The 19,471-nt window shown below is 39.1% G+C and overlaps 1 protein-coding gene across 10 annotated transcripts in view; it reads right to left on the bottom strand.

Annotated features, from left to right (window-relative positions):
- The window catches only part of DIP2C (disco interacting protein 2 homolog C), a 2,757,794-nt gene that overhangs the window by 1,837,172 nt on the left and 901,151 nt on the right, over window positions 1–19,471 (bottom strand). For all 10 annotated transcript variants that reach the window (XM_044064688.1, XM_044064689.1, XM_044064690.1 and 7 more), the window contains exon 2: window positions 12,047–12,118. In XM_044064688.1, the coding sequence (XP_043920623.1) occupies window positions 12,047–12,118 (72 nt within the window). The remainder of the gene's footprint in view (window positions 1–12,046; window positions 12,119–19,471) is intronic.

Raw genomic sequence — 19,471 nt, 5'->3', positions numbered from 1 at the left:
CACCCAAAAAGTAGATGGGCAAGCACCCAAAGCTTGCAAGAAGACAGATTCCTCAGAGGTTGGGTCTTTGGGCTGCCAGTTGCCCCTCTGTTTGAGGCTCTCTAGGATGTCTCTAAAGGAGATGTCTTCTGGGGGTGACGAAGGGTAACAGTCCTCATCATGGAAGTCAGTGTCTTCAGTGACAGATTCTTCTGGGGAATCTAAGTGCTTCCACTTGCATGTCTTCTTGCAGGGTGACTCCTCAGTGGGGATTTCTGAGGAGAACTCTGAAAAAGAGGGGCAGCTTGCATCTTTGCTCACTGCCTGGGCATGGAGGATGGTAGCAGCTCTGGGCAAGGAGGAGTCTGGGAATATAACTCTGACACAGAAGGAGCCAGCAGAGAGCCTGCAGAGGCCAAGAACCTCTCCATAACCTGGAAGGAAGCCCCCCCCCCCTAAAGAGAAATGGGAGCCCAGAACCAAGAAAGACGACCCTGGAACAGAGGTCCTGGAACAGAGGTCATACCCTGCTCTGAGAGACCCACCTCTGAGGCAGGAGCTGAAATAAAAAGCCTGGGCTGATCCAAAACACTTGTACCCGACAGTGGAGCTACTGTCCCGGGAGTCCTCTAGTTCCAGAGGAGCCGAAGAAATCAGGCAGATCCTGGCACCAAACCTGGATGGGCTGTCCTTATCAGAGAAGCTGGAACTGGGGGGATCGGAGTAGGAAGTGCTAAGCCCTCAGTGGAAGTTAGAGGGGGAAGATCTGTTGGAGTCCTGGGAGAAAACACCCCAACTTCAGAAGGGGGAAGGGACTGGGAGGAAACAAATACCCCAAGCCACCAGGAGTTGATCCACCAACCTCACAATGTCCACTTCAGTGAGACTCCTGGAGGAAAGGACAAATATTCCAGAGGGGGATTCTGGCCTTTCCAAAAAAGAACTGAGAAGCTGCTTCATGATGGGATCGATGGAAAGGGAATATCTTGTCCTGGGTAAGTACATGATTTCTGATTTCAGCACTGAGAGGGTGGTTAATATCTGCTGTGGTGCAGAAGGTGAGGTCAGCACCGACTGGGAAACTTAAGAAGTCGGTGTCGACGAGACAGGTGCTGAGACATGTGGTATCATGTTGGTAGCCGGTGTAGAGGATCAGTCTCAGAACCTTAGCCTTTGGTTCCATGGAATTAGAAGGGATGGAAGACTTATGCTTTTTCACCACCAGTGTGGAAGAAGTCAGCACAGAGTGGCTTTTCTTCATACCATGATCAGATTTAGATGGAGACGGAGCAGTCTTGAACAAGGCTTCTTCAAAAGATTTAAGTAAACTTTTCAATATTAATTTATTTTTATGCTTGACCAAGGCTCTGTTACTAAAGGCCTAGCAAACATTCTTGGTCCAAATGAGCTGCACCCAAACAATAAACACAGGAAGAGTGCTCATCTGAACTGGGCATCCTTCTTCCTCAGTCCTGGCACTGTTTAAACCCGGTAGTGCCTTTTGATTTATGAGCCATGTTGATGAACAGGAGGACAGGAATCAACTGGCAAGAACACTATCACACAAACACTCACGCAAAAAGGGACAGAAGGAAAAAAAAATACCGACTATGCTAGAAAGAAATACCAAGAATTGGTAAACAGATGAAATATCAACTATGGTAAGAGACGAGGTAGAGAAGGAAAATGAGGGGTGGCTGCCAACGATGGTAGACCGAATACCTTAAGGTATGTGGAAAAAGCACTCAATCAGAAAAAAGGTGGGTTGAGACTAAATATAACAGAAATAAATATGCATGTGTGTGTGTGTGTGTGTGTGTGTGTGTATATATATATATATATATATATATATATATATATATATATATATATATATATATATATATATATACAGTAGAAAGAATATCAGAAAAACGTGCAAAAATAATGAAATTTCACTTATCTGCTATAGGAATAGCTGACGCATCTTGCGACAAGCGTGGCAAATGAAATCTGAGGTAATATGGAGAGGAGTATTGTGGGTAGAGTCTTAGCTCAAGAATTTTTGGTTGGCACGAGCTGTATAAAGGCCGAGCCGATTCCGAAGACTGGAACAGAGTACCCATAGGTCAAGAATGAATGAAGATTGACATCAGATAGTCAAAGTCTCAAAGTACTAGTGATCAAGGCCATGGAAAAGAGGGAAAAAGGGAAATCCATTCTTAGGAAGTCTAGCACAACGTCTGAGACATCTGCTTATGAACCTTCCCTCGGCTATTGACACTGATATTGAAGTAGCTACAGTTTCACCTGTGGCCAAAAAGAAAAACATCTCTAACCCTTTAGATCTAGGAGAAGGGTTGGCTGAAAGCATTCCAGATGACATTTTGACAACAGACGCATTGTTACGACTTAATAGTTACAACTTAGGTCTTTTTTCAAATCTGCATAACATTTCTTCCACTTTTTTTTTTATCTCTGTCAGAGGTGGAATTGCTAAATAAAGGTCTAAATTTTGCACCTACTTTTGCTGTCTCAAAAGAGACTTTTGTTCAAGATGTTGTTGCCTTTTCTAGGAAGCTTAACTTGAAATTGTTTATTAACAGAGTACATCTAGTGATAGTGGATTTAAATTTAAAAATTCAAATTGTGTGCCTCCAATGAATAAATATGTATCAGCTTTTCAACAAAGCATACTTAAAGAATTACATTTTAATTATAAGTATGGTGTTTGCCCTCATAATAATTTATCCTGTGATCAAAAACAGGCTTTAAAAAAATCTCAAAACCAACAATAATAATACACAATAAAATGATGCAGATAAAGGTGGGTCAGTCGTAGTTTGGGATCGGGCCAAGTATTTAACAGAAGCCCACAAACCACTGTTAGATAAACTGTTTTATCAAAAAATGGTATTAGACCCCATGTTAAAAATTAACCAAGAGAAAGATGCTTTCTTTTTTTTTGTTGGCATTGGAAGAGGGAATTATATCTGAAGTAGTGCACCATCTTGCAGTTGAGGATCCTAACTGTCCGTATTTTTATATGCTTCCTAAAATATATAAAGATCCAAATAATCCTCCTGGTAGATCCATAGTATTGGGTCGTGGATCCTTAACGGAACCATTGGCAGCCTTTTTGACTCATTACTTGCATCCACTACTGACTGGAGTTCATTCCTGCATCCAGGATACCACTCATTTTTTAAATTACTACAAGAAACACAGCTTGAAACAGGATAATATATGTGTACTCAGTGTTACAGCCCTTTATACGAATATTCCACATTGGACTGGATTAATGACTTTAGAATATTGGTTGAACAGTATTTTGTTGTACAGTCCTGGATTTAATACTTTTTTGTAATGTTTGGCAGAGCATGCATTACATAAAAATGTTTTTACTTTAAAGATGAATGTTTTTTACAGCTTAAAGGTATGGCCAGGGGGCATAGTTTGCCCCCAATTTATGCTGATTTGTTTACGTGTTTTCTAGAACAGATCCTTTATGACATAATTTATGTCATAAAGAATCTATTCTTCCAGAAATGTTATGATTTATAACATTTACTTAGAAGCCATAGACATTTGGATGACTGCTGGATGGCGTGGAAATTGGAATTTAGAATATTTATATGTACAATACCTCAATGAAAACAAGTGGGTGATACAGTTTGATCTTAATAAAATTCCTTTCTTAAATGTTTTGGTTTAAAAAAATAATGACTCTTTGTCAACTACAATATTCAGAAAAAACTTTCAGTTTAGCACTCTTCTGGATGCTACAAGTTGCCATTCAACACATATTATTAGAAATATACCAAAGTCATAATTTTTGAAAGTTTATAGGATATGTTCAACTAAGGAAGAACAGATATAAGAAGAATCAGAACTTATTAATAGATTTTGTGACAGGAGATACAAATACACTGACACACAGTTAACTCACAATTCTGTCAACAAACATTGACAGAACACAGTTATTACAATATGCCACTAATAAAGTCAGAGATGATAAATTACGGTTTGTTACTACTTTTGGCAGTAACATTTCAGACTTTAGGAGTGCGATAAATAAATACTGGGATATTTTATCATGAGATAATAAATTATCTGAATTCCCTCAAGTTGTTTATTTTCATATCGTAGAGGTAAAACCACAGGCAATTATCTTAACCATTACAAAAAAGTCCTCAAATCAGACACTGTAGCACAATACGTTATGGAAGGTAGATCATTGATGGGCTGTCAATCCTGTGGACATTGTCCTGTATGTAATAAAGTTATGAAAACTAAACAATTCACTTCTAGTAATACTTCACGTGCTTTTGATATTCTGTGCTTCAGTAACTGTCATTCAAAATGGTTAATTTACCTAGTGGCATGTACTAGTTCAGCATTTTATGTTGGACAAACTTCTATGCAATTTAAATCTTGCATATTTGAACATAAGTGACATCAGGAATCAGAGGATTTCCAATGCTTTCTATAAACACACAATTAAATACCTTTCTGCTAGTTTTAGGTTTACAGCCACAGATAGGATTTGTCTTTATAAGCACAATAAATATGGACTGTATGACATTTTAAATAATAGAGAACATACTTGGATTATTAGATTGTTGGCAGTGTTTTTTCCCAGGCTTAATGATGTTTTATAACTAATTTATGTAGGCAGAGGTGGAGTTAATTAGTATGCTACTTAAACGTGTGTTGGGATACTTTGCCTTTGAATTACACTGAAGAAGCCAAGGGTTTTTGCCAAAATCAGTCTATCTTATCATAATAAAGAAACTAATAAGCGGACTCCGAGTACTGGCCATTTTGCTTGGTAATTTTGTTGTTTGAAGCCCGTAACATGCTCCATGAGGCTTGACATTGTTAACTTGGAATCACCGCACCCATTCACCCAGACGTATGGACAAGGGTTGCATGCAAGTCTTCATTTACTCAGCAGCAGATCAGCTGACCAGGATTATCAAGTCTCCCACCCCTAGAATGAGCAAGTTGACATAAGCAACTCAGTCTTAGAGTCCTCCACCTGGCACTCCCAGTGCCCAAGCAAACATTCAAACCCAGGTTGTCTTGATCACAGTCATGGTTTCATCCTGTTATATTACAATGCCAGGCTCAACAAACACAATGGCGGCATCAGTCCTTACAGTTCCTACAACCAGGCTGCTCAAGGTCACATCTTTGCTCCATCATAATTCCATTATGATGAACCAGTAGTCATAGTCAATTAATAAAATTAAAGACAGTCCCTGCAATTTATTATATTTATATATAAATATAAAGTATATATATATATATATATATATATATATATATATATATATATATATATATATATATATAAAGTGGATATAAAAAGTTGACATACCCCTGTTAAAATGCTAGGTTTTTGTGATATAAAAAATGAGACCACACTAAATCATTTCAAAACTTTTACCATCAAATAAAGAGACTGATTTACCCCAAATAAAGTTCAGCTGTCCTGACATGTACTCAGTTACCTGCTACAGCAAAGGCTATGGTTCGCAGAGAGCTTACAAAGCATCAATGGGATCTCATTGTTGAAAGGTGTCAGCTAGAAGGGTACAAAAAAATTTCCACAGCACTGGATATACCATGGAACATAATGAAGACAGTCATCAAAAAGTGGAGAAAATATGGGATAACAGTGACGTTGCAAAGAACTGGACGTCCCTCCAAAATTGATGAAAAGCCAAGATGAAAACTGGTCAGGGAGGCTGCCAAGAGACCTACAACAACACTGAAGGAGTTGCAGGAATTTCTGGCAAGTACTGGTTGTGTACTACATATGACAACAATCCCCCGTATTCTCCATATGACTGGGCTATGGGATAGGGTTGCAAGACGGAAGTTTTTCTTACACAAAAGAACATCCAGGACTGGCTAAAATTTGCAAAACAAGACATCAAGTCTCCCAAAAGCACGTGGGAAAATGTGTTACGGTCTGATGACTGTAAAAAAATGAAGAGCCAGCACAAAGTGGTGAGATGAAAAAAGTTTTAATATGGCAAAAAATCATACCGGTTTTGGCAATAGATACATAGCCATAGTCTTCCTCAGTGTAAAAAAATGTCCACAGATAGCCATATATTATACAAAATAGTTGATCATCAAAAACTGCTGATTGGTTGGTCACAATTGCTCACTGAGCCCAGGTGGGAATAGTCCCCCTAGCTTAATTATTATCCATTTTCTTTTTTTCTGGTTAAGAACACTATGCCAACCAACTTTATTCCTTTTGACACCAGTAATAATGTCTATAATAGTAAATCTGAAGTTGGCAGATGGATGACTCAGAACATGTTTATATACAGCACTATTAACCTTGTTTTTTTTTTATATCACTCACATATTCACTAATGCGATATTTGGCTGGTCTAGAGGTCTGCCCCACATAAAATGCAGAAAATGAGCAAATGGCTAAATAAATAACCCACTCACTAGTGCAATTTGCAAAAAATTTTATGTAAAAAAACCATGCCAGTGTTTCTGCTAGTAAACTGCTTTGTTTTATTCACTCTAATACTATAGACACAATGTCAGCATGGGTAACACCCATAGAGCTGATCCCCTGTCAAAGCGGTTAGTTTCTGTGAATGAAAACCAATGGGACCTTGTTTCTAATGATTGAAATGAGAACCTAATGTTCTACCTATCCTTTATCCGAAGGGACATCGATCCGGTAACATACTGGCAAGCCTCACATCCCCATAAGAATATTCCAATTTTGTTGAATAACCTGCAATAATGTTTGAGTATTGCACCTATATGTTGTTATAAATCTAATAGGCATGGATGATGAAGCTGTCCTCTCCTTATAAGTCATAAGTTCCTTCCTATCTATAGATGATACCTCCCGACAAGCCATGGTAATGGTGCCAGACTTGTAACCCCAGGCCCTGTACCTGTGAACCATATCCTTTCTGAAATGTTCATACTTGTTTGGATCAGAACAGATATGCTTAATTCGTAAAAATTGGGACTTAGGAATGTTGCATATAATATGGGGAGGATGACTAGAAGCATGCAACAATGAGCTATATTCAGGAAATTTATGAAAAACCTCTGTATCCAAGGTGTGATTGGGATTCCTACTAATTAGGACATCCAAAAAAGTGATTTGATTCAAATCATAATTACAGGTAAACTGAATACCCCATTTGTTGCCATTAATATAATCCAAAAACTCATTTAAATAAGCAACATCCGCTTTCCATACTAATCAACAATCGTCGAGGTAGCGACACCATGTCGATTTCAGCCAAATACAAATTATGAAGGGGATCATAAATCAATCGTTCTTCTATATACGCCATGAATAGATCAGCATATTATGGGGGCAAAAGATGCCCCCATAGCTGTCCCCTGTGTTTGCTAAAAACAACAATCCTTATAATAAAAGACATTTCTGGTTAGTACATGTTCTGCTAGCCCAACAATAAAGGTGTTAAATCCAGGCGGATAAAGTTCAGATATATTCAACCAATGTTCAAGGGCACTTAGACCTGCCTAATGAGGGATATTTGTATATAACGCAGAAACATCCAGTGTGCATAACAACCAACCGGGCTCAATCTGGGTATCAGCTAAAATTTGGAGAAATTCTGTTGTGTCCTGGATACGAGCCCTAACATGCTTAAGAAGCAGACAAAGGTATTGTGTCAAAAATACTGACAATGGTTCCATAAGGGAACCAGGGAACCCCTACCAGAGACAATAGGTCTACCAGGGGATCTTGTAAAGATTTATGAACCTTCGGTAATAAGTACAAATACTGATGTTTAGGATCACTTACCATAAGATGTTTGGAAGTGGTAGTGGATATAATATCTTCCTCCACTGCCAAATTTAAATAATTATCAGTCTGTTGTTTGAATGCACCCGTAGGGTCCAAAGGCATGAGCATGTAATACTGTCTGTTATTCAGTTGTCTCAGGGCTTCAGTATCATATTTGACCCAGTCCATGACCACAACAGCACCCCTCTTGTCTCCTGGTATGATAACTAAATCCTTATTCGACCTATGTTCCTGTAGAGCTTGTTGAATCTTTGAGAGATTATGTGGTTTGGGCTCTGTATGCAGGTAATGTAGATGTAAATCTTTGAGTACCCTGTTGAGAAACAACTGGACTGCATCAGAGGCATAAAACTAGATTTGTGAAAATGAAGAGAGTAATTACCAGACCCCTTATCATGTTGATCACAAAATAATTTGAGAATCAACGTACGACAAAATGAATAAACATCATCTGCAAAAACATCCTCGGGTACAAAAAATGCGGGAACAAAACTGAGACCTTTATTCAGTAATTCAACCTCAGTGGGTTTAAGAGAATAGGAAGAAATGTTAAGAACATTATTAAATTCTGTTATTTGTTGGTCATGATCTGTAATAAGGTAGCTACATTGGGTATCTTTGTGATGTTTACGCCCTGCCCTGCATCTCCTAACTCTAAAGGGGTATTTGAATTACTACACTTGGGTGTGGGTGATGTCCTGATATGTGGTGCTTCAGAATCTGTCATAGAGGAGGAATCATCCCCTGAAGTAGCCCCAAAGGAAGTGGTCGTTTTTCCTGAGTATCGATCTGGGTCGCTTTCTCTTATTTGATTGCCAATGTTAGCAAATTTAACATTCTTCTGGGGTCCAAATGGTCTCCCTCGATCATAATCGGCCTGATCTCTATTAAACTTACGTATTTACCTCTCTTTAAGTTGTTTCTCTAGAGTTAATAATTCCTGGCTAAGCTGTTGGAGACGTGTGATAACACACTTGTCTCTCAAATTGCTTCGTTTCCTCATACAATTTAGTGACCTCATCATGCCCAAATCTATGCATCTATTATAATATGCTGCTAAGGCCTCTACAAAACTCATAGAAACCTGCTGTTGCACAGATGACCATTGTTGGTCCAGTTCCTGATCAATGTCCGGCACCAATGGCTGAATACGGACATGAAGTCCCCTCAGATAAATGTTACTAAGTAAGCCTTGAAAATCTGAAGGTGCCAAACACTGGTACGCATGGACTTCATGCTCTTGGACAATCTCAAAAAACTACACTACAAGTGGGTGTGGGCTGGGTGTTACCCAATAAATCCCCGGAATCGCCCTGGGTTCCTAACCCAAAAATCCCAATATCATCCCGAACAGAGGACAAGCCCTTAAGAAGTTGACCCAAATCCATCTTGAACAACTGGTACCAAGTGTAAGTCTGCCCGAACGCGTTGATGTATATGCATCTAAAATTAAAAAAATAGAATGGAGCACTAAGTGCGTAATGAAAAATTCTAATAATAACATGTACCAATAAAATAAAAAATGATAAACCTGCACCTGTTTCATATGAGCACCAAAACCTGTCCTACATTGAAAAGGAATCTATAATTGACCACATAGGACAGGAGCTTAAAATCAGCCCCCTAATAAGTCCCATAAAAAGGACAAAGCTTAAAAATATACTGAAGCACAATAATAGCCCCTGCTCATCAAAAGATAGTATAACCAAAAAATAATCAATAAGATTTAAGCCTGATCAACAAGCAAAAGCATAAAAGGTAGTGCTATGCACCCCTGACATGCAAGATCAAAATTCGAAGTGCTCATAAACAGAGTACAATAATAGCCACTACCCATATCAAACCAGGCGTATCATTATGATAAGTAGTACTATATACCTCAGATGAATCAACTCCAATCCTAATCCAAAAACCATAAGGACCGAGAGTGGCTACTAATAATAATAAAAAAAAAAAAAAAAAAACCACACCAAAGTTGGAAACAGCAACCTGGACCAACTGTATATAGATGTTAAAGTCGTGCCACATCAATAAAGTCCAGTGGTCAAAAAATTCAGCCCCAAGATTCCAACAGTGTCCAACTCCAATCCTAATCCAAGACCAAGAAGACTAATAGAGGCTACTAATAGTGAGAACACACCAAGGTTGGAAACAGCAACTTGTTCCAACTGTATATAGATATAAAACACATCAACAGCAAGGGACAAAATGCCAAATAAAAAATGCAACCTCCTGCAAGTACGGCAAGTGCATGGCTCAAAAAGCAGTATCGATGTAAAAAAATGAAGAGCCAGCACAAAGTGGTGTGATGAAAAAAAATTTAATATGGCAAAAATATGGTCTTATGAGACCAAGGTTGAACTTTTTGGCTACAATTCCAAAAGGTAAGTTTAGCGTAAAAACAATTCGCATCACCAAAAAAACACCATCCCAATGGTGGAGCATGGCGGTGGCAGTATCATGCTTTGGGGTTACTTTTCTTCAGCTGAGACTGGGGCTTTAGTCAAGGCTGAGGGAATTATGAACAGTTCCAAATACCAGTCACTTCTGGCCCAAATCCTTCAGACATCTGCTAGAAAGCTGAGGATGAAAAGGAATTTCACCTTTCAACATGACAATGACACAAGAATACATCCAAATCAACAAAAGAATGGCTTCACCAGAAGAAAATTAAAGTTTTGGAATGGCCCAGCCATAACCCAGACCTAAATCCAGTAGAAAATCTGTGGGGTGACCTGAAGAGGGCTATGCACAAGAGATGCGCTCACAATCTGACAGATTTGGAGCACTTTTGCAAGAAAGAGTGGGCAAATATTGCTAAGTCAAGATGTGCCCTGCTAATAGGCTCCTACCCTAGAAGACTGAATGCTGTAATTAAATCAAAAGGTGCTCAACAAAGTATTAGTTTAAGCGTGTGCACACTTATGCAACCAGCTTATTGTACATTTTTTTATTTTTTTATATTTTCCCTAACAGATTTGTTTGTTTTTCAATTGAATTGTACAGGCTATAGTTCACATTAAAGTTGGGGAAAGTTTTGAATGATTTATTGCGGTCTCATTTTTTGACATCAGAAAAACCTGGCATTTTAACAGGGGTGTGTAAACTTTTTATATCCACTGTATATTTTATATATATATATATATATATATATATATATATATATATATATATATATACGGTTTACCACCGCATAACCGAATATACAGCAGTCGAACCCAACAATGATCGATTCCAGTAACTAAATTTTTGCATGTTGAACTGTCGGAATGTCGCAAAACCACCAAATGCAACATTTTCGACCGCTCTACATCCAAAACGAGTGCTAACATGGGTCACAAAGAGGGCACGGGTTTCCAATTTGATACAGTTGCGTTCGACAATGGGCATATTTGCCGCACTCTTGTCGGTCATCAGGGCTTGACCATCTGTCCGTCGGTTATGCGGTGGTAAACCTATATATGTGTGTGTGTGTGTGTGTGTGTGTGTGTATATATATATATATATATATATATATATATATACACACACACACACACACACACACACACACACACACACACACACACACACACACCTGTTTTTCGTATTTTATGCGCCATGCCTGCTGTCCATCAAGCCACCCATTCCTTTCCGTGTATGACGGGGTATACCCCAGTACAATACAGGGTGAAAGGAATCTGAAAGAGTCATCAGATAGGCAGCCACGGGGGTTGACTGCACTCACTGGTATCCTGGCAACTGAGGACATTATCCATAGCCCTAAATCCCCCACCCCATAAGTTGGGGAGAACAAGCTGCCTGTACTCTGAGGGAATATGACAGTCAGTGTCCCTGCTCCTCCCTTACCCTACAAGATGGTCAAGGCAATAGTCTCACACCAACACTCTCAATTATCCAAGCTGCTAATCCAACTTAGGTCTGCTGGGTCAGTCAGGACTTTATCTCTCTACATCAAAGTTGGCACATCCAGTACCATATTTTCCTACTGCGTCACAGTTTTACTCCAAAGACTTACCTGTAGAATAAGGAAATCTGGCAAGACTCACTGATTTACTACTGTCCTTAGCTTGCTGACCTATAAAGCTCCTAAGAAAAGCAATCCCTTTTACCACTAGCACCCCAGCTTTCTAACTCCAGGCAAGACAGAACCCTGATGCTGCACATAAACAACTGATAAATTACCACCTCTATTTTGCATAAATTCGTGTTCTAGTATGTACACTATGGCAACTTGGCTTTAATATTACATACCTGGAGGCTGCGGCAGGTAGGCCCCAAGTAACTTTGATCTTTTCTTTTCATAGCCCTTCTGTGTGATGTCACCTACCAAACAGAAATTAAAAAAGAAATTAAAATAAAATGAAACAAAACCACAGCATAAGATACAATCTGCAAATAAGTTCTGCTTCTTGCTTCATGCATCAGGATGCACTATGCCTTGGGTGCACTACGCCTTTCACACCACTGTTTTTAAGGCAAGACATAGTTCAAGGTACAAAGCTTAAGCCACTGTGCGTTTCACTATGGAAATTAAAATACAGACAGTGTCAGTCTTATTTTGAGTAACTGCCACAAGATTTTCAAAAACAGCACTAAGCTTTCATGATGCTAATCGGTGTCAAATTACTCAGAAGATGCTGGGTTGTAATAGCTGACAGAAATAATTTGGTACTTTGTCCAACAAATTCCAAAAGAGCATGATATTCCAATTTACATGCAAGAAGCAGGCTGATAGAATGCTAACGTACTACTGCACAATTAACCTCTTAAGGTGTGGCTCTGCTGCTCAAGGAGAAAAACGGGTTTCCTCAAGATAAAACAATATACCATGTTGAGTGCTTCACAGCAATGAAGAGAGGTTAGGGGGAGAAATGCCAGATGAAGAATTTTAGCAAATGGTAGGCAATAGCATCGTTATAACATTAGTCTAATTGTGAGTACCCAGCTGGCCTTGTCTGTAAAACCAGCTGCATGCAGCATACATTTATTTTAGCAGGATGTTGCAATGGCACAGGGGCCCCCCTTCTCTTGGCTGACTTATTAACAATGTGAGCTTGACCAAATCACATGTACACCCACACAAATACAGAGAAAGCCATCTGCTTAGGCACTGATATTATCCTTTCAATTCTGTGATTCTTTTCGCTTTCATATGGGACATAAACCCAAAACCTCCAGAATGTTGTGCTAGCAACACTGCCACTGGACCAACAGCAGCCTCTCGACAGGTCTTGAGGTTTTCTGTTTAGAACCCTATCTTTTCAGACAGGAAACCCCCAGCATTGTGATCAAGACCAAATCACAAAGCAAAGTCATCTTGTAACTTAAGATCATGGTAATGAAAGAAATACTAGCAAGGAGGTAGAAGTGGATAGAATTGATGAAGAGCCTCCACTCAGCATCTGTGCATGTCAGATGTAAACCTAAAATGAGAGAGAGAGAGAAAGTGTATGTGTATAAAATATTGAGTGCAGTCCTTCCTTCCTTAACACCAGGCCTAAAACTTCTTTAAAAGTATTCATGCAAGAGACAAAATATCGTTGAGCGAAGGGCATTAGACAGTAAGATATAGGAAAGAAAGCATGAATTGTGGGTGTGACATGTTCATATAACATGTGAGGTATCAGGAGTTACTTCCGAGTATGAACTGTTATCCCCTGAGGCACCAACAAAGCAAGAGGCAGCTACAATTACAATGATACAGCTGTCTACAATATTCATATTCTTTCTTTTCAACTTGATTTTTTTAATTGCTTTTTATGCTTTTTAGAAACTTAAGCAGCAGTGCAAGACAATACAGGCTAGTAATGATTTGCTTACACACCTGATCTAATAGCACAAGACGCAACAAAATTATCTTAATCACATGAGAAAAAGGGCAGATTCCTCCCTACATTTGCACAGCCCTGGAGTGCAATAGCCGAATTGCAAGAGGAAACTAACTTGACCAACCTAAGCATGGAGAAACAAGACAGAGGCCATCTCCTCCATAATGTATAGCCACCATTTATGCCTGTGGTCTTTGAGGAGGCCACATATAAAATGAAGTTAAAAAATACAGCAGGCTGTGCTAACGAAGCACTTATAAGTGAACACAGTGAATATAATAATGACAACTTTTGTTTAAAGATAGGCCACAGAACTGTGCTGAGTAAAAAAAGCAAGCTATTTTTAACAACATAATTGCTCCCTCTTTATGTATTTCTAATAATTCTTAAATGCAAAGACACTTTCTGACGGGATTCCTTAGACTCATTTCAAAAATTAATAAATTAAGGGGCACACATAGAATATTTCCTTAATCCTTTGGTACAGTCTGCAACCGTAACTAAAGACAAACAATATCTACAGAACAATGAAGTTCTGATGAATATTTACAGCACAAACGCTACAAAATTATGGACTGACCAATCATGCTCAAGTTTAAATCAGTTCAGCGGTGTTCCTGCAGCTTAAGTGACCAAATACCTTTGCAAAACAGGGAAACAATGAGACATGATTTATGCATTTTAAAGAGCAACTGCCATAGTTACCTCTCCTAGGATTATATGCAGCTCATACACAGCTGGAAACAAAGCAGTGGGGTTGATTTTTAACTGCATCTGACACACTTCAGAAGAGAAGATGGGGTAATTCTTTCCTGCATGGTGTTCCATAATAAAAATTAATTGCAAGTCAATCTAACTTAAGATACGTCTCCATGCTGGCATGTTTTCCAGTGTTACCACAATCAGATCAGAAGTACGCTTTGCAGCTATACATAGTTTGTTTTGTTTTTAACATCATCATCTTTCGGCTTTTCCCATTAGGGGTCGCCACAGCAGATCATCTCTTTCCATTTCTTCCTATCCTCTGCATCTTGCTCTGTCACACCAACCGCCTGCATGTCCTCTCTCACCATGTCCATAAACCTCATCTTAGGCCTTCCTCTTTTCCTCTTACCTGGCAGCTCCATCCTTAGCTTCTTTTTCCCAATATACCCATCATCCCTCCTCAGCACATGTCCAAACCAATGCAATCTCGTCTCTCTTGCTTTGTCTCCAAACTGTCCAACATGAGCTGACCCTCTAATATACTGATTCCTAATCCTATCCATCCTAGTCACACCGAGTGCAAATCTTAACATCTTTAACTCAGCCACATCCAGCTCAGACTCCTGCCTTTTTGTCAATGCCACTGTCTCCAACCCATATAACATAGCTGGTCTCACTACCCTCTTGTATACCTTCCCTTTCACTCTTACTGATACCCGTCTGTCACAAATCACTCCTGAAACTCTTCTCCACCCATTCCACCCTGCCTGTACTCTCTTCTTCAACTCTCTTCCGCATTCACCATTACTCTGAACTGTTGATCCCAAGTACTTAAACTCGTCCACCTTTACCAACTCTACTCCCTGCATCCTCACCATTCTTCTACCCTCCCCCCTCTCATTTACACACATATATTCTGTCTTCGCCCTGCTGACCTTCATTCCTCTGCTCTCTACAGCATACCTCCACCTCTCCAGAGTCTCCTCAACCTGATTCCTACTCTCACTACAGATCACAATGTCATCTTCAAACATCATAGTCCACGGGGCCTCCTGTCTGATCTCATCTGTCAACCTGTCCATCATCACTGCAAATAAGAAAGGACTCCCACTCCCACCTCCACCTTAAACGGATCTGTCACTCCCACTGCAGTTCTCACCACTGTCAACACTACCCTCGTACATATCCTGTACCACTCTTACATACTTCTCTGCCACTCCCGACTTCCTCATACAATACCACAACTCTTCTCTAGGCACCCTGTCATATGCTTTCTCCAAGTCTACAAAGACACAATGCAACTCCTTCTGACCTTCTCTGTATTTCTCCAATAACACTCTCAGAGCAAACAATGAATCTGTAGTGCTCTTTCCTGGCATGAAACCATACTGCTGATCACTAATCATCACCTCCCTTCTTAACGTAGCTTCTACTACTCTTTCCCATAACTTCAAGCTGTGACTGATCAATTTTATCCCTCTGTAGTTACTGCAGCTCTGCACATCACCCTTATTCTTAAAGATAGGTACCAAAACACTTTCTCCACTCCTCAGGCATCCTCTGACTTTCCAAAATTTCATTAAACAATCTAGTTAAAAAAAAACCCAGCCACGGGGGATGCACAAGCCAGTGCATTTCTTTGTGCCGGTCCCAAGCCCGGATAAATGGGGAGGGTTGCGTCAGGTAGGGCATCCGGCGTAAAAATTCTGCCACAACACTTATGGGGCAAAAATTTCAGTTTGTTTTGTTTTTAACACTATAAGTTTAACTGATGGTTCTACATATATTTAGTCGCTGGTTACTGAATCTTATGGGATCCTAGTATTTAATCAGTGACCACCATCTGCACTGAATTAGTGTGTCAAGTACAAACACAGTGTAATAACCAATTCCTCATCAGCTACAGCTCATCCATAAGCTGAAATCAGAATATACAGATCACAGCTGTAGTGCCCCTCAACACCAAGTTTAGAAGCAAAAAAAAAAAAAAAAAAGTCCCCTCCTTGATCTGGCCCCAGGTCCTCCTAATGCCCTACCTTATATGCAAAAGGAGGAAAGCCAGGTCCTAACTAAATATGCCCGCACACACAAAGTGACAGCAAAAAGGGAAACTGGATAGGCTTAAAATGGCCCACAAGAGCAGCTAGCCTAGTACTACCCTACAAACCTATAAGAGATGGCTTCCAGCAAGTTTTGATGAAAAAAATAAGTATACTCGGAGGTGTCAGCCCCCACACCCTAGCTGTGCTCCCGGTACATACTGATATGGAACACAGTGCTGCTATGAAGACAAACAAAATTACAATAACTGCTTTTTACAAATACATGAAATTTAATTGTAGCTGACAGTATGAAACCTGCATGAATGAAAAAGTGAAACTTGTTATTCCAATAGCATCTTCTGTTCACTGTACATCTTGTACGGAACTTATTTTAAGTTGAACTCATTTCAGTACGTTCAGAGGTGTATCACTGTGCTTCTTGTTTGTACTAAACTGCACTGCACTATCCCTGTGACTTTGGTTTTTAATGCATGTCTGGTTAAATCATCATATAATCTCACTGGCTTTTAGACACTTTTCAAAACAAGTCTCAGATGTCAATGATACAGCAGGCCTCCAGGGCAGCATGTGGTGCTGGCTGATGGGCTTCAGCCTCCCTAAATGCAAATCTTCCAGTTTGGGGTCTCAGAACTCTGTTTTTTTATTAAATGCCTTTACTGAATTATCACTTGTGACACAGGCAAATTTACATTTATATAAAAAGTAATCAAACTATATTAACAAGTTCACATATACTGCTATATATCATACAACCTAAGCAACATTAATTCCTGCCCTTTTTTAATGAAGAAAGAAACATCTTTATTAAGCCATCACTTACAACATAAGCAATCATACATTTATATAAATGAAAACAAAGCACACCAACACAATCCTAGTTGCAAACATTTTACATCACAAACTATAGTGAAACACTTCCATTTGCAATCATACATCACTTCTAATACACCCAATCATTTTCAGTCAATTACATAGCTCATTTAAGTCCTGCCTTCTTTTAAACCTCATTCCTCTCCTGTATGTATGCCTTGTTCCCACAATTCCCATTCTTCCATATGTAGTTTGCTCCTACCATGTTATGAAAATCTCATTTCTAGTCCATCTCAGTTACTATATTCACTACTTCTAATAAAGCTGGTTAAAATTTAAATTTCCATTTTCTAGTAATTGCTTTTATGGCACCACCATAATTACATACAGCAAGGCCTTACCATCTCTAGGCAATTCCAATTATGTATTACAACTCAGAAAAATCATCTCCCTCATCACACCCATCTGCCCGTCCATCTCAGACACTGCATCCCACAGGGAGTCCTTAAAATCTGCCAACTCGCCACACTCCCAGAAAATATTTTCCCAATTACCTCTTTCTTCCCCATCACAACTCCAACATTTGCTGTCTGCCTGAGGAAAAATTCTCTGTAGTCTACTTGGAGTATAAAAATATCTATGTAAACATTTCCAAGCAAAAGTACTAAATCTTCTAGATTTTGGTGCACATTTGGTAGACATACATATATCCTCCCATTGTTTCTTTGTGAATGGCTTATCCAGTTTCTCTCTCCAATCCTTTCTAACCTCCTCTGATCGATTCTTATAGTTCTCATGCAATATTTCATATGCTCTACTAATTATTCCTTTTTTAATGGCAGCTACGGTTCTAGAGTCTACTAAAAACTCTTCTAGTGCTGGTCTTTTGTTTAAGACTCCCCTATTTCTTTATCTTTGCCTATACTCCGATATCAATCCTTGACAGGGAAGGTAATCTCTAACCTGCAAACCAAATAAATTATTGGCGTCTTCCCATTCTATCATCTTTCCCTCTCTAGTTATTTGCTCCCAATATCTTGGTTTATTTGCCAATTCTCTCCAATAAATTCCAGCTCCTTCTTGCCCATTGTCTATATCCCTAATTGCAGTCACCCCTGCTGGCTGAATCTCCTTTCTCCACTCCCATGTTGGCTTAGTTCTTTGGATACTTTCTTCTACTTTATATATAGACCATGACTATTGTCATTCTTCTTAAAGGCCTGCATCCAATATCCTAGTCTCTCCTTGTTTCTTGAGATTCCCCCGTTTCATCATTGTTCTTTTCCACTTTGAGTTATAGTTTCCTACTTGTGCTATGTATAGGAGCCTTAACTGTATAACTCTGAAATACCCCCATCAAATCGAGTAATACCAATCCTCCCTGCTCTACTGTAAGAATCCGCTTATTCCACTTTACTCTAGCTGTCTTCCCCTCGCAGATAGTCCTTCACCTCTTTATTAATTGCTTATCATAACTTCTCCTCTGGTTGACAAAAATATGCCTGACCTCTGTATAAGACTAATGGGACTAAAAACATTTTAACTGTTTGTATCTTACTATCCATATCTGCATAACAAAGCTTCCATTTTCTCAGTTTTATTATGTTTTGTTTAGTCTCGTCTCACATATCCTTAGCCACCATGCCAGAACCATTTTTAATCCATACTCCTAAATACTTCATTTTATCAAGTTCCCATAAATATGAATATCGCTGAACCAATTTATATGTGGGTAAATAATATTCTGCTATCGCCTTTGTTTTTGCTTTATTAATTTTGTATCTCAAAAAGATATGAAACAGTCTCAAAATGTTCCACAATACTGTAATGTCTCTTTCTGGTTTTGTCAGGTATAAAATAATATAATCTGCAAACACAGCCTGCTTTTCTTGACTACCATACCAATGATATCCTTGAATTTCTGAGTCCCTTATTTTCTTTGCCAATGGTTCTGAATATAATGCAAACAAAAGAAAAGAGGACACCCTTGCCTGGTTCTTCTGCTCAAGATAAAATTATCAGAGAGGACCCCACCCACTTTAATTTTCATCTTTGATCCCACATATATCCTTCTAATCAACCTTATTTTTTTCAAGAAATGCAAATGTTTCCATTGCTCTGCTAATACAGTCCCAGCTTACTCTGTCAAATGCTTTCTCTGCATCAAGACCCATCAACAGCAATGATACTTTCTTACATTCTGCTTCCCCTCTGGATCATTAAAGTTCTGTTAATGTTGTCAGATGTTTGTCTCCCCTCCATGGGGTCTC

The sequence above is a fragment of the Protopterus annectens genome, chromosome 3.part0 (genome assembly GCF_019279795.1).
Source record: "Protopterus annectens isolate FY-2018-M chromosome 3.part0, PAN1.0, whole genome shotgun sequence".
In the NCBI taxonomy this organism is placed as follows: domain Eukaryota; kingdom Metazoa; phylum Chordata; order Ceratodontiformes; family Protopteridae; genus Protopterus; species Protopterus annectens.
Note: the sequence above shows the minus strand (reverse complement) of the source record. Positions and strands in the feature narration are given on the sequence as shown.